This window comes from Aplidium turbinatum, chromosome 3, assembly GCF_918807975.1.
Source record: "Aplidium turbinatum chromosome 3, kaAplTurb1.1, whole genome shotgun sequence".
Classification (NCBI taxonomy): Eukaryota; Metazoa; Chordata; class Ascidiacea; order Aplousobranchia; family Polyclinidae; genus Aplidium; species Aplidium turbinatum.
Genome location: NC_137474.1, coordinates 23800371 through 23827151, shown reverse-complemented (window position 1 = coordinate 23827151; position 26781 = coordinate 23800371). Strand labels below are relative to the sequence as shown.

At 38.5% G+C, this 26781-nt stretch overlaps 1 protein-coding gene across 4 annotated transcripts in view; it reads left to right on the top strand.

Annotated features, from left to right (window-relative positions):
* Positions 1–26781, top strand: part of LOC145767516 (vam6/Vps39-like protein) — a 178973-nt gene that overhangs the window by 93454 nt on the left and 58738 nt on the right. For all 4 annotated transcript variants that reach the window (XM_082579352.1, XM_082579353.1, XM_082579351.1 and 1 more), the window contains exon 8: positions 10819–10936. In XM_082579352.1, the coding sequence (XP_082435478.1) occupies positions 10819–10936 (118 nt within the window). The remainder of the gene's footprint in view (positions 1–10818; positions 10937–26781) is intronic.

Here is a 26781-nt window from a genome sequence, read left to right as displayed (position 1 = left end):
GAAAAAATAACACTTTTTCCAATTAATAGTAAGTTGCAATATTGCATTATTCGAAGAAAAATAGACGTCTGTAAATGACAATAAAATTACTATTGTATGTTTCGCATATCTGTAGTGCGTAATAGCAAATGTTTCGTACAGTCTTTATTTCTTTTCTCTGTATATAACAGGAGAATTGTATGAATCTGAAGAAGAAGACGAAGAAAGTGAAAGCGACAGCAGTGACAATGAAGAATAAAGAAACGACCTATTACATTTACACAAACAATTTCTGTTTATGAATGAACAGTTACAATAATTGATTAGAGACATGAAGCAAATGGCATTAAAGACAAAAATTTACTACATTGGGTTGGGTTATTTATTGTAGCAGCTGGAAAATGTTCATTACTGCCTGAATTAACGTTCCAAATGATTCATTTCGAAACGTTTTGATTTGGATAGTTAGTTGTACGATTAAGTCAACATTTAGTGGTCGTATCAAGATCTTGGATCAATTTTCTGGCTATTTTCTTGCCAGGGATATCTAGAACAACGGGATTGCTGACTTTGCAAATTTCGATAAAGCGATGGACACTAGAAGGGTCAGCGCTGTTAACGCCCGAAAATGAAAAAGGCGAAAGCGCGTGTCAATTACGCTGTTGAGAAGTCGCCTTTTCTAGATATCCCTGCTGTGAAGCTAAAATAAGGTCTTGAAAGTGGGCACTCCTAGGCATCTTCCCTAGCAACGCCCATAGCAACAACTAATGGCTGGCCTTGTCTATAACTTAAGATCATCATTTTAAAGCTAACTTTTGCTGTTAGTCATCCAAGACTATTGAGTATTGAACACAGCTTTAGTTTTCATATTTAATTGATTATTGCATCACTTTTGGGCAAGTTTTAGTCATCAAAAATAGGAAATAAAAAAAAAAACATGAAAAGAAGTAAGAAAATTCAATTTCGTGGTATTGCTAAACAAAGAAAGTTGGATAAGGTTGGTTGTAAGTCTAACAATGGTGGTAGACTTGATGAACTGTTACTGTAACACAAGTGTAACCTTTCCTGTAACACCAGAAATCCATCCAACAACAGAAGATCAAAGCCCTTTTTGCCAACCTTCTACATCAGCAAAAAAAATTAGGAAAACAAGACAGTGGCAAAATCTCTGCATATTCAGAAATCTGCCAAATACTCGACAAGTTTTGACTTGACAAATCAAGAAAAAGAAGCTTTGACACATCCAAGGCCAGGAGAAAAACATTAAAAGCACTTAAGAAAAAATTACAAACCCAAGCAGAGGCAAAAAAGAGTCTACTTATGATAAAGGAGGCTTTAAGGTGTTGAAAATGTTTATTGTTATTTTTTGTAAAATGTGATTTTTGACCAAGTACCAAATTTTAATCCCAAATATCTCTTTCATTTATTTGCCAACCGCTTTCAAATTTTTAACACTATCAGACAGAGTAAACATGCAAAGCCTCTGGTCAAAGAATTTTGAAAATTTGTCCATGATGCTGTCGGCTGTCGAATAACTTTTTATTGTCTCAAAATATCTTCATTTCCTTCCATAGAGCTTCAGTCTTGATACTTATAAACATTCTGTTAAAATTTGATTCAAATCCAGTAAGTGGTATTAAAAATATTTGTGTTTAAAATTTGTGTATTTTTCACCGGTTTTGGGAAAAAACGGCCACATTTTCAAAATTTTTTTTTGCTTTTTTTAAATTATTTCATCTTCAAGCATCATTTTAAAAACAAGAAATGGCTTGTATGTTGAGAAATCCACATTTTAGTTTGTGCAGTAATGATGCAGTAACCCTCCTATTGTCCACTTCAAAACAGAGTCAGCAATCCCGTTGTTCTAGATATCCCTGATTCTTGCATAGGCGTCGAAATAGGGTGGGCCGGGTGGGCAGCGCCCAGCCGCCCACCCTGCCGTGAAACGAGGGTAGGCAAAATATGTTTCGCCCACCCTGTTTTCATGACACTTATTCATTCATAGCTTGTCACGCCAGTGTCGGAGCCAGGTAAGAGCATTGTTTGTGATGTTTTTGAGGTCGTTGTCATCACATGAAGGGCTAAGGGGGCAGTTGGTGAGGATGTGCTTCATTGTCTGATTGTCTAGGCCGCAATCACACATTGGGTCAGGAGTCATCTTCCATCGGAAAAGATTGCTTTTATGAAGTGTTTACAATTATTTCCGTTTTTGTTAAACGCTGAATTATCCAATCAACTGCAGCGCAAGTTCTTGTTTTACGCTATGTCTCTCGATAGGTAACTGACAGAACAAAGCAATTCCGCAACAACGCTGCGTTGAAAAAGTGGCGTTTGGGCACGATTTGATATCAAGCCAATACACTGTAAAACCGCCGAATTCATATCTCTCTGTCTCTCTTGGGATGTCGCACGTTGAAAACCTGTCTAGAGCAGAAAGCCAAGACAATTAGAATCCTCGTGGCCTAACTTTTCGTGGTAATCGAAATTGCGCTGACAAGTGTGTCTGTACTTGAAACGCTAAATGGGATGCGCGCATTTACCGCACTTCTCTCTTCTAAAAGAACATGTCGTAGCCTACGTTTCCTCTATTTACATATTAAATATCGTCGCGGTTAGAAACAAAAATCAGCATCTGCAAACCATTTTCGGTACTCACTGGAGTCAGTGCCGGCTTAACTATAGTAGCAGATGTAGCAGCTGCTACGGGCCTCGCGCTTCACAAGGCCCCGCGCTTGGTGAGCAAAACATTTTTTTTTGCAAAAAAAAAAGTGTCAAACATTGTTGATAAGTAATTTTTGGGTTGCCAACTGGAATGGTATGGAAGAATATTATAGTTGTAGGATTAAGTTACTTAGTCCCAACGTGTTATCCCTTCCTGATTATTGTAAATTTTAAAAACCGGTAATTTCCGCTGGAGGCAACTGCTTGATCGAGTGCCACGAGCCCATGATACTAGTTGTTTGAAAGATTATTCGACTGTACTGTACACCAGTGAGAAGAGTATCAATCTTGCTATTACAACGCGTCCAACATGAGTGGGAAATATAACGGATAGGCCTACAGGCACTTCTCAAAGAAAATCTGGTGCTGTTGCAGAATATGTTCCATGCTATGCTCATTCGTTGAATTTAGTTGGTGTATGCGCTGCACAATCGTGTCCAGAAACAGTTCAGTTTTTTGACTTTGTTGAAAATATCTATGTAGGCTATTCTTTGCTGCTTCAACACACCGGTGGTCCGTTCAGGAGTGTTCAGGTGGTGGAGTGCTAAAGAAGCTCTCTGAAACACGATGGTCCGCAAGAGCTGATGCCATTAAGGTTATTAAAGAACGTTTTCCTTTCATTAAGGAGGCACTGAAGAAACTTGCAAATGACCAAAAGCAAAAGGCAGAATGTCGACAGCAGGCAAATGGACTCCTCGAGAAAATGGAGTTGCTCAAAATTGAAATCTTAGTGGTTTTTTGAAATAGCTTACCCGATCGCTTTCAGGCAAGTCAAGCCTCTCTTCAAACAAAGCGGCAAAATCTCGACATTGCTTCAGCATTGTGTGCCTCTTTGGCAGGATCCCTACAGACTTTTAGACCGGCTTTTAGAGAACAATTTGCTAAGTTTGAGTCAGAGGCGCAGAAGTTGACTCAAGTGCCAGATTACCGACCAACAAGCACAAGAAGAATTGTCCAAAATCGAACGCACGATGAGAATGTAGGCAGTGGCCGTTGAGTTTCAGATGCAATGGATATCAACTAAAGACAAATTCCCGGTGGAAGTTTTCCTTGCAGTATTGGACAGCCTACAATCTGTGCTGGAGCAACATCGCAAGGCATACACCAATTCGTAAAGCACATTGCTATTGATTGCTCCTCTCCAGAACTCAACTATTTCACTTCGATTAAAGAAAACAATATTGACACCATGTTTCCTAACATTGACAATTTGTTACGCATTTATCTATGTATGATGGTAACTGATTGTACTGGAGGGGAGAGAGATTATTTTCAAAATTGAGGTTGATTAAAAGCTAGCCTATCTGCGAAACACGATGGGGCAAGAGCGGCTACACTATATTAAAAAAATATCAAATCTATAAAATATTCAATTACTTTCCAGTCATTATCTGTACATCAAATCAATCTGCTACAGGCCCCGCACTTGGTTAATCCGAGACTGACTGGAGTCACTGCATTGTTGTTGCTACGGCAACTGCCACACGCTGGCAATTCCTGGTAGAGAAAGCCACGTTTGATCTTTTTTCTGAATGGTCTCACTTTCGTTACTTCACAATCAAACATCAGTTCCGAGTCAGGGTAAGGGAATATGACATCATAATGAACATGACAATAAAATAACCGATAAATAAATAAAATAACCACACAGTCAGCAGTCACCTATCCGAACATTTTGCGGCTGTTAAGTAATAAACGTTAGCCTATATAACTGACGGGGGGAAAGTAAGTTAATTTTGGGTTGATTCAATGTTCGAGGCAACACAAATCGATTTAATTTTCCCGCCGGGTTATATTGCGTAACAACAGTACCCAATAAGAAATTTACGTTTGTTTTACATGAATTCGACATCTAGTGGCGTTGAATTATCATAAAATAACGTTAATTGCTTAACCAGGTACCAGTAACAAATTAATAGCTCCCTGCGAAAAGATTGCCTCGATTTACGTTTACACTAACATAATTTCGGCACAATTGAGATACTGCGAGCAACACAAAGTCGCGAGGCGCGATAAGGAGTAGATGCTTAGACTAATTTGATGTCTACCATCGTTGAATCAATGCAAATAGGATAATATTTTTATGAAAGACTCAATTCTCTCAGCTGGGCACGTGTCTAAGCGCCGGCGAAGTAGGAAGTAACCCAAATAAAATCGTCGGCAATCACCTCGGCAAGTGCCGATTGCCCACGCTAATTTCGAAGGCTGACTTCTGTATTTGTGTTATCACATATAATAAGACATTGGATCAACGTTTAAACACTAAGTCTACGTCTTGTATTTCCGATTGACAAGAAATCGTACAGTGGCGCAAGAAGCTTCTTTGCAATCACTGAAATCGATTTGAGCGCGTACATATTTTTTCGGACATTTTGACCGAATTGAATATATTTTTTTCGGACATTTTGCTAAAAAATCGGTCAATGACCGATAAATGACCGAAAAAAAAAAACCCAGGTGGTGGTTGGTCGTTGTCAGAAAGCGAAAGTCAGCCACCTTGCATGGGAAAGTCCTCCAACTTCGAGAAGCTCGAGATCTTCATCAACAGTGCCCAACATTGTGGCCATGCAGATTCTGTAGTCATAATATTGGTCAATGCTGAGCTTGAGCTTATCGTTTTAGTGCAGGCCTTTAGGGGCAAAAATGAGCATCTTTAGGCTAAACGTGTTACACGTTGGTTTTTTGCATTTTTTTGTAGTTGATGAATCTAACTTCAATTTTAGTGGGTGCCGCAACTTATTGGGCCACGTAATCACTCCCAAATCGGGGATTTTCCCCAAATCAATTTTGAGCTCTTTTCACAGCATTTTTTTGCAATTAGATACTTTATTTTATTTTTTTTATTTGGACTGACTGCCACTACAAAATACACGAGATAAAAATCACCCAAAATTATGTTATTAATGAGGTCATTGTGACATCATAACATTAATTTTTTTCTTTTTTTTCTTATTGTAGTCGCTTGTTTGTTGTTGGTGTTACTTTTTTGGTTACAATAAGTTACCAATGCTAAAATAATTCCCTCTTCAAATATGACGTCATCAGTGCATCATGAATGACATCATAATTTTGTTTTATGATTTTTTTTTCAGATGTTTTTCGTATAGGTTACTATAGTTGGTAGACAATGACCAGTATTTTATACAGGTTGATTAGTGATAGGCCTATCATGAATGTAATTACCAAAAAAACTACTCATCATCGGCGTATGAGCATATCTTTCCAGGCTAGATCGGAGGGCAGGAAATCATCAGCCACCCAACACTCTCGTCGTCCAGGACCCTCAGACCATGCGCACCGTGTGGAGGCTGGTGGGTTAGGCAGTGGTGGATGACATGGTCTGTGGTCTGTTCAGTGGCACCACACTTGCATTCTGGTGAAGGAGCCAGGCCCCACTTGTGCATGTCCGAACAAAAACGGCCGACGCTAGTTTGCAGGCGGTTAAGCTTAACCCGTGCAAGCTTTGCGAGGGACATCCCCGGTGGACGAGGATCGGCGTCGGGTATAAAGTCACGGAGCGAGGAGGTGTGGTTTTGCCACTCTGTGTTCCTCATGTGGTTCGTCCAGTGTTCGCACTTAAACCAAGTTCTTCTGTGTTCTTAAGTAGTTGTTGTGTGGCAGGCACAAAGGGGTGTCTTGATTTCAGCCGCTGCTTTGAAGGTAGTGGTTGCTTGAATGCTCATTGGACATCATATCACATTCGTGATATTGAAGCATTTGAGCCAAGACGGACTATATAGAGGCCATGACAACGTACAATGGGATTGTTAAAACTGGGGGCAGATAGTGACGTCATAGTGCCATTGTCTTCAATTGAATTTCTCTACAGATGCTTCCATTTTGCAGTGCGTTTAGTTCAGGGTAGTCAGGAATTATTTTACTTTAATGAGTACCGGTACAGTAGCCTACTTAAGTTACAACTCAAAACTTGGTAGGAATGTGATTTGTCGGTGTCCTACATCAGCATAAGGATGAGATAGATCGATATTTGAAATAGAAATAGCCTACTTTGATTTGTTTTGGTATTTCAAAATATGTTTTTTTAATCGTTTCAAAATCCAAGCAATTTCATTTGGTTATGCGTTTGAAACGATTGTGAAAGACTGGAGAATCTCAGAACGTAGGCCTAATAAGCTGCCGGACTAAATTTGACCCAACACGTCTGACGTCTATATGAATGAGAGAGTCTCCTAGGCTACAAGTCAGCAGTTCTTGAGATCACCAGCTGAGTGTATGAAACTGCCATACAAAACTACTAGACTAGGCTACTAGTTTGAGAATCTCAAATAGGCCTGTCAGTTTCTGTGAGGTAGAAAACGAATAATTTACTTTTGCCTTTTCCGTAGTGTTTTTTTTTATCAATTCATTTTGATTTGAAGCAAATTATATTTTCTTGGCTTCCCCTGAATTGAAAATGAAAATGAAAAATGTCCTGGCTAATGCTTTTAGTGTCCAATTTCCTTTTTTAGCAGGTGATGATGTTGTATTTCGGGCTCATCAGACGCTTGTTTTTCAATGCAAGGAATTTATGCAAGATTCCGACATACCCAAGTTTGTGTTGACAATCGATGACAATCTGAGCTTTGAAGCATTTCATTCTGGAGTAAAATGCTCTATAACGTCTCTATCAGCAAGTAAATGTTCCAGATGGTCACAAATTCAAGAAGCTGTGAGATTCTTGCATTATATGGAATTATCTCATCAACAAAGTATTAATCTTTTAACTAAGCGAGTCTTGGCTACGAGTAGCTGGTGCATTGTTTTTTTTAGATACTTTTTGCTAGTGAAGTTACCACTTTTTTAAATATCTCAGTGTTATCATGGCTGATCCATCGCAATTTTCAAGGTTGGTGTGGTACAATATCAAATGAACGATTTAATTGTATTTTTCCTTTTACAAGTTTGTGGTGGGCCCGTTTGATACGAGATTAAAAAATATATAAATTGTTTACAAGGCGAACAGCGTACTTGGTGATTTATTTCAATTTTCAGTAGGCTACCGTTCTGTAACAACATATTAGTTTTTTAAAGCTGCCAGACAGTGCCACAGCTTTCGTTTCAGTGTTATCAATATTAGCCTAACGTACGGTTCAATGTCGGTTCAATTGAAGACAATGGCACTATGACGTCACTATCTGCCCCCAGTTTTAACAATCCCATTGTACGTTGTCATGGCCTCTATATAGTCCGTCTTGATTTGAGCAAATTGATTCCACTTTGAAGACACATTTTGCTGAAGGGAAGTTTGTGATTACAAAATCCGGTAAGAGGTTTTCTGCAATGGCACTTGACTAGAATCATGAGCAGTGCAATGCCGTTGTTAAAGGTAAAGGAGGTACTATAGATTTGTTTCAAAACGAAGAAGCTTTAAAATGATGAATGATTTCTCAACCAATGATTGTAGAAACGGTGACAAAATTTCATGACGAAATTGGCTTTAGTGACAAAAAACTCCAATGGCTACATCACGAAGAAAGTAAAGGCTATCACGAGAGGTTTCGTGAAGAATTGATTTGTTTAGTACAAACGTTTGAAGAGCTTGGCAACCCTTTCACCGACTCGTCTGGAAAACTTTTGACAATGTGCTCAAGGCAAGCGTCCAATGATGAAGGTGTGCAACAGCTTCTAAACTTTCATAACTTTGGGAAAACAAAATTTGAATCGTTTGGATCTTCCAGTTTTTTTGAAGATAAAAATTTTGGAGAACCAATAACCAAAGTATCGTTAGACTTGTTCGGCAAAACGCGAACACCAAAGAAGAACACACAACCCATAGTCAAATATAAATCATCCCTTCTTCATAGAGTTTCAATTCAAGCTATGTTCGTGGCGAAGATGCTTGCTGTCCTGTTCAAGCACGAAGTATTATTGTACCCTATCTTAGCATTATCTGCGAACGGTTCTTTGAGATCTACAACAAAATCGGCTCTCCTCACAGTTTTAAAACGTTTTGGATGTCCACAATGTACTGTACCAAGTTGCAACGTCTATGTTATAGACAGTTCAGCACTCATGCAAATAATAAAACCCAGAGGTAATGTTAAAACATTTGAAGAATACATTTTTTAAATCGTTATCCCTTACGTTACTGGCAAGGCAACAAAGTACAATCGTGTTGACATTGTCTACGATGTAGGAGTAGCCTATATCTGAAAAATAACTTCAAATCATCTGCAACTAACAAGCAATGATCTGGATGTTACGTGGCTGTCACAAGTAATACTCGTCTTCCTCTCAACTGGTCTGAGTTTTTGAAAAATGACAGCAACAAAACTGTGTTATATCAACTGGTTCAACAAGCTGTGATAACTTTAGTCGATCCAAACTTGTCTACGATTGTTGTTACATCGTTAGATACAGCTCTTAGCAATCAAACATTGGACATGTCTGAGATTTCCTCGTGTGATCACGAAAGAGGAAGAAAACCACTAGTTTTTTCATCTTGAATTGACAGTGTTAAGATTCAGACATTGCATAATCTGGTGTTGTGTAGGCCTATTCATTTGATTTGTAGATCATAATTACATATTATTTTAAATTTTGAAGTGGCATGGCTAAAAGGGAAATTCACCCCTGGTAGTTGCTTTTCTGGTTATACCCTTGATGATGTCATTATTGCATCATACTGTACTGGTATTATTGTTTTTGCTTGCAATTTTTTAAATTTTAAGCATTTGCAAAACTTATAATGATAGTAGTTGATCGCTTTTTTCGGAAGAAACTTACGTTTGGTTCCTGAATTTCAAGTTGTCTTGTCTTAATAATGTAATGATAATGCCATAAAAGATGCAATCATGACGAAACTACTTTTGGGAATTGTGAAATGGTTCTAGTAACCGGTACTCCAACTAAAACCAACAGCAAACGACCGAAATCGGTTAAAAAAACAAAAAAAATGATGACGTCATCAGTCAAATCATTTTGTGTTTGTTTTATCTCACTTATTTGTGTGTGCTTTTTAAGTAAACATATGCAAAAATCAAATATGTAATTGCACAAAAATGCCGTAAAAAGAGCTGAAACGTGATTTCTGGGGAAATCCCCGATTTGGGGGTGATCACGTGACCCAAAAAGTTGCGGCACCCACTAAAATCAAAGCTGGGTTGACCAACTGCAAAAATATGCAAAAAAACAACGTGTAACACGTTTAGCCTAAAGATTCCCCTGAAGGCCTGTACTATTTGTGTTGTTTGGCAGAATGGGAAAATTTTATTCCAAATGGGCTTAAATGAAACACATCCCATTCTAACACAGGCCCAATCAGTTTTCTGCCAATAACCCCTGAGAATGAATCTGGACTTTTTGTGGTTCCATCCGGGTACCTAAAAATATGGTGTAAAGGAAGTTTTTTTGCAATGGAGGAGGCAGATGACCCTTTGCAAAGACCTCTAAAGTGATTCCAGTGAAGCTATACAGCCCTTCCTTGATCCCGTCATCGATGCTGTCCCATCGGATCCAATGATATTCAATGTTTGTTCAAGCTCTGTGTCTTTCAGGGCCTGTTAAATTGAATTTGCAATTTGAAGTCCTGTTCCAGTTTCCGGACTAACATGGGTTAGTAAGTTTCATCAAAATCATGTTTTAGTAACCAGACTGATACCAGCACCAACAATGTTTATAACATATAACAATAATATTAGGACAAATAGTTTTTTTAGGACAGATAGGAAAGTGCATGTTCTGCTTCTTTTGGCATCAAAATTAGCTCTCTAACACCACCGGTCACATAGTTATGGCATTTTTATGAGATTTGACCCATACATGACCTTTACGTCAGGGTTGTCACCTAAGTATTCGAGGCAACTTTACAAAACCATTTTTTAACTTAGTTTTGTGACCAAAGGCAACTATTGAGTGGGGACTTTTTTTGAATTAGTGAATTTGATTTTTTTTACTCCACTCTATTATTAATCTAGAATTATATCTACTTGCCATTGCAGAGGTAGTTAAAGATAACTATTGCCTGGATGACATATCGGCTACATAGCTGAGTGGTGAGAGCCCTCGTTCAACGTTCAATACCAATTGCCTGCTGAACTGAACTGTTGCCTTATTTTGAAACATACATGTTTGTCAAATTTATTTTCTTTACTTTCCAACCTTTTTGTTTGTTAACAGAGGCTGGTTGTTTGTCTCGTCCTCACAAAATGTTTCAATGATCCGTCAGCGATCATTATCATCGCAGATAGAACAACTTGTCCAAGCTCGGGAATTTGAACTTGCTTTGAAGCTTGCAGTAAGTTTCATTCAACTTCAACATCTTTCTGTAAACAGCTCATTAATTGAATGATTTGTTCTGGTGATTAGTAGGGTGGCTCTTAAAATTGAGTTTTTGAATTTTGCATGGGACACCCTTTCAAATGGTGAGGTTGTCAGAAAAAATAACTCTTGCAAATTTTTTTTTAATTTGAAGTTGATTTAGAGGTGGCCCTCCCCCCCTAAAGTTCCGTGCCCTCCCTCGAAATACCAAATCTGCGTATCTCGAAAACCACTTGAGCTAGAGATACGGTTTTTGTTTTAAAAGATGCAAAAAACATGGTTTTCTATCTGCTTTCTGAACATTGAATGCATCTATCTTGAGTAGAAAAGCAGTTATTTAGAAAAAACGCATTTGACCAAATCTTGATTTTACAACCTTTTTTGTGACCACGAAACCGTCTATAAAATTTCGTTTTTTTTCTTAATTTTTGCACCTTAGAGGGAACACTGGTAACGATATTCATTTCAAAATGTAATTCTGGTCAGTACTGCAAGAAGCGATATTATCGACAATATTTTACATATTGCCTTGCGTATCGTGACAGGATGTCTGCGACCTACACAATCGGACAATTTCCCTGTCCTTGCAGGCAACCAACCAGCTGAGTTTTGTCGCGAAGAAGCCATCCTGTCTCTTTCTCGGCATTACGAACCCCAACCACTTGCTCCACTCAAGTCTCTACAAGTCTGTGAGCGAGCAATCGAGAATCCTCGCCAACTGAAATCGAGACACCCATTTGTATGTGACGCACAACTCCTGATGAAAACCGCTGAAAACCAATCCATCAGCGCGGCTACCTGGGAGGACAACAAATGGAGCTCAGAGAGGAAGAAGAACTCCTCAAGGCTCTAAAGTTTTATCTTCGACACCAGCCCCCATCCAACCAGAATGCATAATTTGCCAAGGAAGGCCTGGGTGTGGCACAACCGCCTGCGTACTGGGCTACTGGAGTCAGACTATTCCGCTCAAATATGCACAAATTGGGGATGGCTCCATCCGCAATCTGTGAGTGTGGCATAGAGGAACAAACCACTGACCACACCATCTGTAACTGCGCCAAATGGTGTGCGTGGTCTGCTTGAACTGGATGACGAATCAATGCAATTGCTACTCGACACCTGCTCAAGCATCTAAACCACATCGGCACTGCCCAAGGGTGGTAAAAGATAGAGCCCCTTGACCCCTGGAGTAACAAAGAAGGTTTAAACGAAGAAGAATCGACAATATTGTTCTTGTTGGAATTTGGATTCAACAGTTTCCTGTGTTCAGTAACAACTTGCAAAAGAAACTGAAGTTGGTACTCATCTTCAGTTGAGAGTTTGTTAAAATCCGGGATTAGACTGAGAGCAACTCCTCTCTCTGCTTTGTCATTGACTACTGAAAGTCCCTTCGCCATGTGTAAACCTTGAATAAATGCACCATCTTCAGTCCAATGAGCAGGATCCTTTGAAAGTCTAATTATTGCTTCATCTTCACCCAACAGCTGAAGCCATTTTGAATTAGAGGTGCAATACTGTTCTAGACCCTTATTGCTAAGAAACGCATCTACTTTGATGCTTCGTCTCCTTGGTGGACGTTCTGCTGTTTCATTTAACATGGTTGCCACCATTAGCTTTTTACTTTCCACAGACAATCGAGAGTCAAACAAGGCTAGTTCAACCATTTCTTCAGACAGATACCATAAATGCAGACCAAGCTTTTGCATAAATCGCCTTCGCCATCCAACAAGTGCGATGCATAGCACCTGAAGCTTGAAAGCGGATTCCACCCTCAGGAGTTTCTCCAAGGAATATGACAAAAAACGGGCATTTTAGCTATGCATGAATGCATAAAAGTTTAGGAATACTTATTTCGTTTATTACTTTACCAGTTTTACAGGTTAGTTTATGAACTTTGTTTATTGAATAGCTTGGGCCACAATACTTGTTTAGCACTGTTTTGTGCTAGAATACCGAAAACAGGTTTTTTCTAAATAACTGCTTTTCTACTCAAGATAGACGCAATCACTGTTCAGAAAGCACATAGGAAATCATGCTTTCTGCATCTTTTGACACAAAAACCGTATCTCTAGCTCAAGCAGTTTTTGAGATATGCAGATTTGGTATTTGGGAGGAGGGCGCAAAACTTTAGGGGGGGAGGGCCACCTCTAAATCAATTTCAAAGTCAAACATTTTTTGCAGGAGTTATTTTTTCTGACAACCTCACCTTTTCAAAGGGTGTCCCACACAAAATTCAAATTTTTTTCATTTTTTGCCAAATAAGAGCCACCCTAGTGATTAGTTAGTTTTAGTGGCGTTTCGGCGCAGACAGTGGGTGCCTGCCAAATAAGGTGCAATGCATGCATGGTCTGTTGTGGCGCCGGTCATTTAATTGCTATGTGGTGTCGAATTAGGCTCGATCATTTATTAGAATGCTAGATTATGTGACAGTTCTCCCTGCTGTGTTACCGTACAAAGTGAATTTCAGTTTGAAACTTATCAGTATGCAGGGCCTTTGCAAGCACAGCCAATAGTCTACTTTGTTTTAAATACAAAATCCATCCAAATGATTAACCTAGCTGTTGCAAACTAATAAAATATCGTCAATGCAAAATGAGTATGTTAGGCTAATCTTATACAATATACTCTAACTTGCTAATTTATAATTAGCAAATGGGCTTTTTTTGAATTTGTTTTGATATTATTTCGATTCGAAAAGCATTTCAAATGCCCCTCTCTTCGAGAAAATCGTGCATACGCCACTGTCTGCAGTATCACCATTAAGCTAATGAGTAATGATATAGACTTTACTGAGAATAGCACCTAAATGACTGAACGCCACAATGCGCGCACCTATTTAGCAGACACTTGCCTGCACCTAAAACATGTGCTCTGGTTTTAGTGCTGGTGGACCTGGGTCCATATCCATTATCCTAGTTGGGTCATACAAAAGGTTTTGAACAATCCTAGCCATGTGGTGAACTTATGACTCAAAACATCTCTTGAATATTGTTATACTATTGAAGTCTGGTTCATGGATCTCAAAAGTAATAGCACAAGTTAACTAAGTAGACTGTTTATGTACCGGTGCCATGCCTGTGCAAGGCTTAAGTATACTGTCCATCTTTTTTTCTGTTTTGAATAGTACGACATTGAAAATTGTCTTGGTTGTTACATGAAGGTGATATGGAGGTTGTTGTGAATCGGAACTGAAATGTAGCTTTATACGTTTTTGCTGGACTTGCCACAAAAAGCAGCAGAATCTTTTAGTTTTTTTAGCATGGTGTGCCCAAAAACTTGCTCGTTTTTTATGATGCTGTTTATATGGTGGTGATGAGATGAGCCTGAACCACTGTACCTTAATTTGTTTTGTAACTAAAATAGGAGATTTGATACGTTTCACGTACGAGCCACGTTTTTACAACATTTAAATAATTTTGTGTTTGTTTGTTCAATGCCCAGGCTCCAGGTGTTGTATCTGTACTATGAAATTGATCAACGTAGAAAGTCAACACACAATTTTACAGCCCTCGAAATTAGCTTCCATCTACGACGGCAAAAACATTGCCGTCGCCAAATCAACAAACCTTGAATTGCGGCGGCAATTGCCGTATGCTTTAATCAAACAAAATTTCATGCACTTCATCGTGTCACACGGCGGTAGCCCAGAGTATTACGCAAGCTACTGTATTTTATGCGCTGACAATGCTCTTGTGAACTGTAAAAAGTTTGCAACCTTACAAATACTGGCTTACAACGTCGCTAGATGTCGAATTAATGTAAAACAAACGTAATTTCTTATTGGGCATTGTTGTTACGCATTATAACCCACCGGCAAAATTAAATCGATTTGTGCCGACTCGAACGTTGAACCAACCCAAAATTAACTTACTTCCTCCCCTCCGTGACTTATTTAACGTGAATCACCGTAACAGAGTGCGTATCGCGTTGTTCGCTTTATCGCTACTTTTGGTATTATTACATCACAACAAATCAAACAGTGCGGTCGTGATAGACTATTCGAATATTTTTTTTCTCTTCTCGTTTTACATGTTTTGGTACAATTTTTTCGGTACAAATAAATTGTTTTGGTACAAATAAACGCTCACAGCAATTGCCGAGGCAAGTTCAACTTTAGCCGTTTGGCCTCGTCAACGTTTTTGCAAAGTAAAAATATCCTAATTTTGAAGATTGCGTGAGTGCTCACAGCAAGTAAAATAGTCCGAGGTGAGGTCTTGGTGCGATGTTTCTGCTGATTAAACTCACACTGCGAGTAAATCAAACAGGAAGAAATTTTGAACAATTTTTGTCCGAATTAAATTCTTATTTTGCGACGGCATTTTTATTGCCGTAGCAGAATGGCCATTATGACGTTTGCGGCGGCATTTACCACGGCAATTGCCGTGTGCCGCCGCTAATTTCGAGGACTGATTTTAATATTGTTAATTATTATTTGCAGGGTGAACAGAAAGTCCTTGGACTTTTTATCATTATATGATTAAACATATTGAGTAGTACCGTAGTAGTCCAGTTTTAATCCAGTGATGTCCCCGTTACTGAGGGTGGCCGGATTCACCTCCAAGTGCCGCAATCGCCTTCACATCCTTCCTCCACATCGATCTGTCTAACGCAGGGGTCACCAACCTTTTTTTCATGCGGGGCACTAAGGAGAGCTGTGGCGGTCGCACTAATAAAATGTTAGTTAGGTTGATTCTTATGCTACAAAAGAACGCATTTCGTACCCAGTATGTAGCGTTACATGGTGTTAATATTTATCTTAGAATACCGCAGCAACAAAATTAGTTGAACAACGCTACTGCCAGGCCAAGCTTCTTTAGCAACACTTTTGACTTCTTTAACAATGCCTAATAAACGAGGCCACTTGTTTTGTGCACTTATAGCGAAGCGAACGGTTTTATCCGAATATTCATCGCCAAGCAAGAGTGATGTTGTCACTTCACTGCACAAAAGATATCTTGCAATTAACAATTTCAGTATTAACCAAAGAAATGTTTGACACATCGCAATACAGGCAATGATAGTGACCTGCAAACATATCAGCGAAAAATAGGCTCCAATAACAGGGAGAATAAAACCAGGCACCATGAAACAAACGCTGTAGAAATCACCAAAAAAAAAAAGTTTTTATCGTAACTCATGAACAGTGTTCCCTTTAAAAAAGCAATGAGTGGGTTTTTTATCCTTTTTGTGAGAGTCTATAAAACCATCTTTCTTTGATAATAATTAGACAACTGTCACTTGCGGTGCTTATCAGCATGGCAAGAATTGTTGATTAACAACATTTTGCAGTACCAAACTAAATATTTTCATAATACAACAAGAACTAAGTTGTTTTATGAAAATACAATCACAATACAACCAGAAGTAATACAACCAACACCTGTCAAAAAATAATTCATTTTCTTAATACAACTAGAAAAAGTCTTTAAATTTATATATAATATTTGCTAATTTATTATGAATTGAATTGGCACACCGACCTATTTTGCCAACAAAAACTTGCATGAAGAAACACTGCTCGTGAAACACAATAACGGCGAAGCGCACACTAGTGTTTACATGACATTTACAAACTTAAAATAAGCAACCCTATGCTCACAGACAATTTCGAAATTCGAAAACAGACGTTTCAATCAATCACTGGGACAGTGTGGCTGGACATCGCATTGAAATAACTTTAGGCGACCCCCACCTAGAACTACAATCTGATTGGTCAGTCGGTGGAATTGTATGCAAAGCGAAAATATGCTTCCCGGAAAGTATGTTTTACCTTCATGCTCACTCCTCAAGAAAAGTATTTTTGGTTATACTTGTACGCTGATACCTTCCGCGGGCCGCACATAACAGCTTGGCGGGTCACTATTTGGTGACCCCTGGTCTAACGCATCCTTTCTTGTCAACCCATCTTGCTTCCTTCCTTCTCAATCTGCCTTTTCCACGTCTTTTGAGTCTTCCTTGTTTTTTACGACCCTCAACTTGCAACTCCACTGCTCTTCTCAAAACATCATCTTCATCCCTTCTCAAAACATGCCCATACCACCTCATTCCATTCACTTTCTCCAACTTATCAACATTCTCATTCAACCCAAGCAAGTTCATAAGTATTTCGGTATTCCTTTTGTCCTTCAGCTTCACACCACACATTGCTTTCACCATCGCTCTCTCAGTTCTTCTTAAAATCACCAATTCGTTTTCCCGTAAGCACCATGTCTCACTTCCGTACAGCATTGCAGATCTCACGCAACTAATATAAATTCTTCCTCTTATTTTCAACGGAAATCTTCTACCACATAACAACTCTTGACACTCTCTGAATTTCACCCGACCAAACCTTATTCTTGCAGTCACTGCCGCTTCACAATCACCACTGGCATTCAATCTATCTCCTAGATGGCAAAAGGCATTCACTGATTCAACTTCGTCATTCAGCTTTTCAACAGGACCAACCATTCCTTCTTCAATCTTCTTGCATCTTTCACATTCAAAACCATCTCCGGATCTGCATGTCTCTCTTCATCTTTGCACATCTTCCATCCACCCACTTCCTGCATTTTGTACACATAACAAAATTTGCCATCACTCTTCTTCCACATACGCCACATCGCCACTTGGGGGTCAATTTTGCTCATTGTGATTTCCCTTTCCGTTCCATTTATTACAACCTTTGTCATTTTGATGTTAACACACATACCTTTACATTGAAGTGACTCCTTCCACTTCTCAAATTTCTCTCTCAGATCTTCCATTGTGTCACTCAGCAAAACCAAATCATCTGCGCATAGTATCTCCATCCATGATTCTTCTCCTACACATTCGGTATTCACTTCAATCACAATGGCAAAAATGAGAGGAGAGATAACAGAAACCTTGGTGTACACCCACCTTCACCAAAAACTCGTCTGAGAGAGCAGATCCAACTCGAACTCTTGTCCTTGCACCGTCAGACTCATTATTGCTTGCACGAATGCCTAGCTGGTATTTGTTTTTTCTCGTTGCCCATTCCATCACTCTTCTTGGAACTCTACCAAACGCCTTTTCCATGTCCACAAAGCACATGTACAAGTTCTTTCCCTTGTCCCGATATTCCTCTTGCAACCTTTTCCAAATAAAATTAGCACCTGGGTAGATGATCATACACACTGTATCTCATCCAGCTTCACCACAGATCTTATTCTACTCTCCAACACCCTTTCCACTACCTTCGTTGCATGCTCCAACAATTTTATTTCCCTATATGACCCACAATCGATTACATCACCCTTTCCCTTAAAGATGGGTATCATCAGTCATCTTCCATTTATTTGGCATTCCTTTTTCATCTAACACACGTTAGCTGATTTCCTCCATTGCTTTCAATGCAATCCTTTCAATCATTGCTCCACTTGTGCATATCATTTCCACAGTGACTTCAGGTCGTCCAGGAGCCTTCCCTGATTTCATTTTCTTCATTGCTTGCGTCACCTCCTCTCTAGTTACTCTCTTTAATGAACCTGCTACCACATCGGCTTCCACATTTTGATCCCAATCGTTTTCCTCGTTCATTATCACCTCCATATGTTCTTTCCAAATTCTTCCATGATCTTTCTCACTGAAACCAAGTTATCCATCTCTTCCTTTCATACATCGTCCACCATCCACATCTTTTCCATCCCGCTTCAGAACCTTCATAAACTTGTATACTTCGTTGGGACTGTTTTTTAATTTGTTCAATTCCTGCTCAGCTTCTTCATAACTTTTGCAACTATTCTTTTTGCCCGATTTTTCAATTGATTGTACTTTAGCTTAGTTTCTTCTGATCTATTTCTGCACCAATCCTGGTATGCAACCTTTTCTCCCCAATTCCCTCACCTCTTCATTCCACCACCACGTATCTCCTCTATCCATCCTGTCTTTTGTCTTCCCAACTCCATTCTTGAAGGATTCCCATAGATCAGTCACATGGTTGTGAACAAGACTTTTAACTCTCTTTTTAAACCTTTCTCTTGTGTCGTCATCTTCTAACTTCCAAACTTTTCTTTTGGTCACTCTTTTTGTATTAACAGTTTTCCTCAGACCTTTCTTGTCCAAGTCGATAACCACCAATTTAGAGATGTACCGATATATCGGTATCGGTGATATCGGCCATTTTTTGAGTATCGGTATCGGCAAAATTTGGCCGATACTGTGGCCGATACTAAACACGTAAAAAAAGGCGTTTGCTGCGGATTTTCTACAGAAACAAAGGTATAATTTTTTTTAAAGTAGTAACTAACGTCACATTGATGTAGAAAAATAGCAACCTGTTCAAAGTTTTGATACGTCACACTCCCATGACTTCTTGCGCGCACGTTTTAACATTGGTTGCTTACAGTGATTCTTTCACTTAAACAAACGTTTTGTTTCAGCAGTTTTGCGTTGTTCGATTCTTAAGTTGTGTAAGGAGACTCAATTTCTCCAATATTTATCATTTGTGTTTCTTTTTTACTCTCAACAGAGTAGGCCTATAAAACTTGTAAAAGTTTTTCATCCATACAACGTCATGAATTAAATTATATCTCAAATCGGCATAATGACGTGACATCATCTAAACGTAACAGAAATAGCAAGAGCAAGTATCACTATAAAAAAAAACACAAACATGTGACGCAAATAGGCAACATCAAAAGACATAGATGTTTTATTTGACTTGTCAGCAGCAAGTGGTGATAACTGTGGCTGTGGGAGTTTGTTGCGCAATGCGCAGCCTACTTACTCTGACATTATTTAAGCTTGATGAGTTTATTACAACGGAAGGTGGAAATTAAATCACAAACTGATAGAACCAGCTTACTAAAAACAACCAAGTTACATGGGTTTTTTAAACGTTTAGCAACGTAAAAACGATGCAAAATTATACATTTTTGTTACCTGGGTAGTCTTGGCCTGGCAAAATTTTCTCAACCAAACGACAAGCGCCCTTAGGGGTAGGAACTTAAACATACTGATATCCAATTGAACGAACCACGAACCATCAGATGTTAGGTTGTCCCTCCAATTGTGACCATTTCAGCATTCAGCCAGAGAGTTAATTATTACTTTAAACTTTTTTTGGTAATTACACAACAAACAAGAGCAATAGCAGTGGTGGGAAGTTGCATTTTTCCTTTGTTCCGAGAAACGCAACCTTGATGACGTCATGAACAGCGTAGCTTCTGATTGGTTGATGGTTCATGGTTCAATGGGATATCAGTATGTTAAAGTGCCTACCGCTCTTAGGTTGCACATTACTTGTCGAATAGTTTTTTTACGACTACACAAATGACTTGGTTTACATTTTACATCTTATCAATTATGATTGCTTATTTGGAGAGTTTGCGCAAACCCTTCATTAATTTTTCAGAAACCCCAATTATGATGTAATGTTTCTTCCCTTATACCCCAGTCCTCAATCACGGTGGCCTTTCATTTCTAAAACCTACTATTATGACACAACATTCAGTTGGGATTGGATTCTTGAATTTTCAAGTGCCAAGGACTTCCAAATCCGTCCATTGTCACTCATAATGACGTAATATTGCCCCTTTGACACCTAATGTTGCCCATTTGAAGTTCCCCTTGCTGCTCTATAAATTTCCAAAGTTGGTTGGTTTTGTGGCGTATTTTGGAATTTATTTATTGTAAGCGCCAAACTTGAACACAACTAATTTTGAATTTAGGGATTTTTTGGTTTTAGACTAATTTGTCACTGTGTCAGCCGCGGTGGGCCGGTGGTGCCACGACTTATGTTTTAGCACAAGATCTTGTGGTTTTACTTTTGATCTTGTGCTCTTGTGTTTTAAGTTTTACCTTATTTGCATAAAACTATTAAAAAAAGCTTTGAATTGGCATAGTATGCCAATTCAAAGTTTTTTTTAATAGTTTTATGCAAATAAGGTAAAACTTAGCATTTGATATAATTACTTGCAAATACCAAAATTGCTTCTTTTTGTAACACTAAAGTATCGGCCAAAATATCGGTATCGGCCTAAAAAAGTGATATCGGTATCGGCAAAATATTGGTATCAGTACATCTCTACACCAATCTATGCTGAAGTTCGCATGGTATCGCTTTCATATCTTTGATCAGTTTTCTGTTTTTCCTGCATACCAACCCAAAGTAAATTTCAGTTTCATTTCCACCTGCACAGAAAGTTACTTTTCTTCCTTCCTCTTTATTAAACCAGGCATTAGCAACACACTGGTCCTTTTCGTCACAGAACTCAAGTAATCACCTTCCATTGTGGTTCCTTTCTCCTACGCCAAACCCTCCATGAACACCTTCAAACCCATCAATTTGTTTGCCCACCTGCCCATTAAAGTCTCCAAGACCCAATACGATTTCCTGATCACTTTTTGTGCTCCATTGATGGGCTATTTCGTCATAATATTATAAATCCTAATGGTAAGTGTTAAAAAATATTGAATGTCACTTAAATGAAATATAGTTACCCAGACACCAAAGCAGTCGCTTTTTTCATTGATTTAACGTCTGCAGATGATGAATTAATGTAAAAAACTGATTTCTATACAGGTTACTACGGTTATCGTATTTTGCTTCTTTATAACGTCACAAATATTATTAAGTCTGATTGGTTTCCATTTGGACGTCTTAATTGAGGTTTTTATGGCATCCGATGGAGGTAGTCCTTTGTAATTCTGAGGGTTTTTTTTGCAAATTTAATTAAGGTTTAATATATTTTCAGATATTATCCTTATTTTTGCATTCACCAAATGCTGGCATTTGCACAACAATTTAACCTCTTAGTGTAATTTATTCAGAATCAATTTCGCTATAGTAATAGCATCTTCAAGCTAGCACATGTAAACAAGAAAAATTGAAAAATACGTATAACGAACAAATAAAGCGAATTCCAATATTATCAACATGCATAAAAATTCTATTTTAAAGAGATGTTTACATAATATTAAAATTAAAATCAAAAGTTGCAAGCCTAAATCTAAACTAGTGTTCTGCCACGATTATTAACAATATAGCCTACTGACAGTACAAAATTCAAGAAATAAGATTTATTATTTTTGCCTTTTTTAGGAGTTTCTGATCCTCTTTTAAGCTGAAACAGGCTGTAGAGGTTTTAAAAATTAATAACTAATAACTATATTTGATTTAATTTGCTCTGCTTGGCATTGAGCACTTTTTGTAGTATTAATAGTATTTATTGTTGTATGCATAGACTCCTTGAGTAAAGGACTCGAAACTGACGATCTCGGGGTTTTTAACTTGAGTCTGAATGATTAACTTGAGTCCTGGCTTAAATGACTTCTAGAGAAGCTAGAAACACTATCTTGGATTTCATATTAGGGTTTTTGAGGATGGCGAGTTCAATAGTGTTATTTTCAACACCGTTTGAGGTCATTTTCAAGGTCAAAATATTATATTTTAAGGTCAAATTTTGCTCATTTTTGCCCAATTTTGCATCTAAATCGTAAAGAAAAACTGTTTGAAAGAAGTCTGTGACGAAATATGCTATTACATAAACATCATATGTATTTCTCAACACTATGGCTATTATCTAAAAGAGTCAATGATTACAATATAATACAAAAATTGACAATACATAACAAGATGACACTATAATAGACAATGTCTATCACTAGTTGGAAAGCTTTTCTTGCCCCCTGAGGCATCCCAAAGGCTTTTCTTTGTCACTTACATTGAGGACATAAGCTTTCAATTGAATGTTAGCTAAAGTAGTACAAGTAGTACATACTACTAGCTAAAAGTGCATCTACTAAGGCTAACAACTCAGCAAAATGAAACCGGCAACGTATTTCAGTCTTGCCATGCAAATTACAGCTTTGATTTCAATAAATTGTTACGTCACAAAGGCTTGGAACCGCAATGTTTTGCTAGGGCATATGAAATCACCAAAATATTTCCGAAAATAAATAAAAAGAACTTCAAAGAACTTACGCAGTGTAGAGAAAATATTTTACACAATAGATGCAGTAGGTGCACAATATCATATTTTGTCACAGACTTCTTTGAAACAGTTTTGCTTTACGATTTAGATGCAAAAATGGGCAAAAATGACCAAAATTCTGTAATTTGACCTTAAAATATGATATTTTGACCTTGAAAATGACCTTAGGTATTGTTGAAAGTAACACTATTCAACTCGCCATCCTCAAAAACCCTAATATAGAATCCAAGATTGTGTTTTCAGCTTCTCTAGAAGTCATTTAAGCCCGGACTCAAGTTAATCATTCGGACTCAAGTTACAAACCCTGAGCATGGGAGGTTCCAGTCCTTTACTTAAGGAGTCTATGGCTGTATGTCACGTCTATGCCTCTTAATATGCTAAATATCTTGCAAACTTTCTAAAACTTAGGTTTAATTGTAAGGCTAAAATGAGCCAAAGAGACGCTATTATTCACCTCTATCGCTCGAGGAAAACCAACTCTAAGATAATTAATCTAAAAATTGCCAAATCCACTTTTTACCATGTTGTGAATAGATTTAAGGAACTTTGTACATCTGAAGATTGTGGTAGGAGTGGAACACACCACATGGTCAAACAAAGAAAGTGGCTAACGTTGTGCGAGAAAGCGTGAGGAGAAACCCAAACAGATCCATCCATCAAATGGCCAACGACATGAATGTGAGCAACACTTCAAGGAGAACTATTGTGGAAAAGGATCTTCAGTTGTCTCCCTCCAAGATGAGAAAACGGCAGTTCCTTACTCCTCTCAAAACTAAAAGGGACTTGAAAGAGCACTGATTCTTCTCAGAGAAATAAAGGCAGGCATGGCTGGGCAAGAGATCATTTTTTTTTATGAAAAACTCTTCACAATTGAAACTCAGTTCAATAATCAGAAGGATAGAATGTATGCAAAGTCTTCAGCAGATATTAAAGATTCGGTGAGAACAGTTTGCCGCTTTCAAAAACTGTTTGCTGTCATGGTGTGGGCCACTATCTCAAAAACTTAGAAGTCACCTCTGATTTCCGTGGAACAAGGGTTAATCAATTCAGATTGCTACGTCAACGATATTTTAGTTCAAAGATCAAAGTAAAAAGATCATCCCTTCACATTCCAACAAGATGCTACACCATCCCACACCTCAAGAAAAACTCAGGACTGGTGCTTACGTCAACTTCCAAGATTCTGGAGCAAGGAAATGTGGCCTCCTCATCGCCAGATTTAAATCAAATCCCATAAAGTTTTGTGTTGTCGTTATTGGAGGCAAAGGTCTATTCCATTGCTCACCCAATTGGTGATGCTCTGAGGCAATTGCTCCTTCGGGAATGAGCCATAATTCACCAGGATGAGCTTTGTGCCTCGGTTGAAAACTTCTGACAAAGAATTGAGAGAGTTATCCAAGTGAAGGGAATACCGTATTTTACGGACCATAAGGCGCACTTTAAATTCTTTTTTTTCCTCATAAATTGATCGTGCGCCTTATGGTCCGATGCGCCTTATGTATGGATCAAATGCGGTAGTGCTTTATTGCCTACACTCAAAACCAGTACCGATATACTATTATATATGGTCCGGTGCGCCTTATGTATGAACAAAAAACTAATCAAAGCGATTTATTGACAGTGCGCCTTATAGTCCGGTGCGCCTTATGGTCCGTAAAATACGGTACAGTCGAAATCGTTTAAGTGCATAGTCAATTTGTCAAGCTTTTTTATGCGCTTAAACGGTATATGCGCTTAACCGTTTACATTGTTTGACAGTATCCTATACGTCAATACCGAACGTTTATCTAACGCAAAAGCGTGAAAACCGACCGCTGGACTTTTTCGATGAACGAAGGCATTGAGCCTTAATACGTAACCCGGAGTGTTAGGAGATTTACAGAATATTCTAGAATAGTACTGTACAACCGAATTCCAAATAACGGTACTACTTTGTTTGGCTGTTGGTCAGCGAAGTGTGACGCAGCAACAACTGTTCACGCGCGTTCCTCGTGGCTTTCGGGTAGCTGCCGTGATCACCCAACCGAAACGAATTCGCTTCAGCGAGCAAGAAAGAAAATTCACTAATCATGCGATTTAGATTTTCCTTAGTCTTGTGGTTCTACAGTTCGTACTGCGACGTAATGATACTTGTTTATGATGTAACAATCCATAAATGAAATGTGGTCTTGTGATTCATACAGCACTGTACTCAAATCATAGAAGAGAAGGCCTTTTTTCGTGCGGTTTTACTTTATTGTTTAAATCATGTAGGCGCTAACTGTCTGTCTTGAGGTGTTATCTTGAGCAACTTTGCTTTGCCAAAGGAAATATGCGGTTAAGTGATAAAAGTCTACAAATCTATCAAGAATTCCTAGTCGCTTAGCCGATTTATGCGATTAATCATTATGCGACTAACCGTTGAATTTTCTTCACAAGTGAATGGGAATGGTTTGGGATTATGCAATGCTATGCTCTAAAGCGATTTATGCTCTTAACCGATATGCGACTAGCCGATTTCGACTGTAATTGAAAATTTGAAAAGAAATACGCATTGAAAGGAAATAAATAAATTTATTTCTAGTATTGTAAGCTCTCATTGTGATACCTTTTTGATTAAATTTTATTTATTTTTTATTAATAAATTGTTTATAAGTTGGTCCAAGGATATTCTGTTTATCTTGTGTATGGCAGTACTTTGGAACGAAGATAGTACTGTAAAAAACGCATTATTTACAAGCCCTCCTATGGCTGAAAAGTTCAATGTGTGACTGGCAGGTGTGGCTGCAACGATAGCATGTAAAGCCTGCCACCGGTGATGATGGAGAGTTCCAACGTTTTTTTCTATTGCGATGCTTTTCTTCTTGCTTGGTGAATGGTGATACGTTTTTCCGTATTTTGCGTGAGGTTTAGGATGCTAGAACATCGGCAGAACCTTACTACTGCAGTGTGAGGCTAACTACTGTTACTACTGCAGTACTGCAATATGAAATCTATTGCTGCATTATTATGACTATAGCATTACATAAAAATGATATCACATATTTTCATGCATTTATTTTGGCAATACACACTTTGTACACATGCAGGCAGATCACATACTCTGCACCTGGGTAATGGGTATGCGACATATGGCATTAGACCTTAAGCTGCAGTTTCACCAAATTTTGTCATAATACTATGACCCTCCAGTTGTCCACCTCCTTTTTGAGTGAGCAATCCCCTACTTCTACTATCCCTGGTTTTTCCTCATACTTGGAGACAGCCTCATGCAGAGTAAGATTTATCCAATGTCGAGTGTCTAAGTTGCATAATTTCAGTAATTTTTTTAGAGTGTCCTTGAACCATTTCCTGGAGGCAGCAACATTGCTGTGGCTCGTGGAGAGCTCTCTGAATAAGGTGATCTTGAGGAGTCTGTGATTCTCTAATCTTGAAACATGGCCGACACAACGTAGTCTTTTTAACAGTTAACAGAGATTATTCAATGCAGTGTCAGAGACATGTTTGTGCCAGTGAATGTTCAGAATAAAGCTGAAGCAGCGTTGGTGAAACCGTTCCAAGAATCGTACATGCTGGCGATATAGCACCCAGCATTCTGATCCAAAGAGGTAAAAGTGAGTCTCTTACTTGATCCAACCATAGGGGGATGAGGTTGTCATTGTACTAAGCCGTCGGCACTAACAAAAATAGGGTGGCCAGTTCCTTTCTCTCTGCCGCATTTTTTTCATTAACAACCCTAACCCAATTTATTGCACATGAGTAGAGGTGAGCGTTGTTTTTCAACAACCAGCTGAAGCCGAGAGTCCAACCAGGATTCCATGATTGGAAAGCTAACACCTTATGCGCTGCACCATCCCATCATAAATGCCATAAAGAAGATACCTTAAAACAACTGCTTTATAAT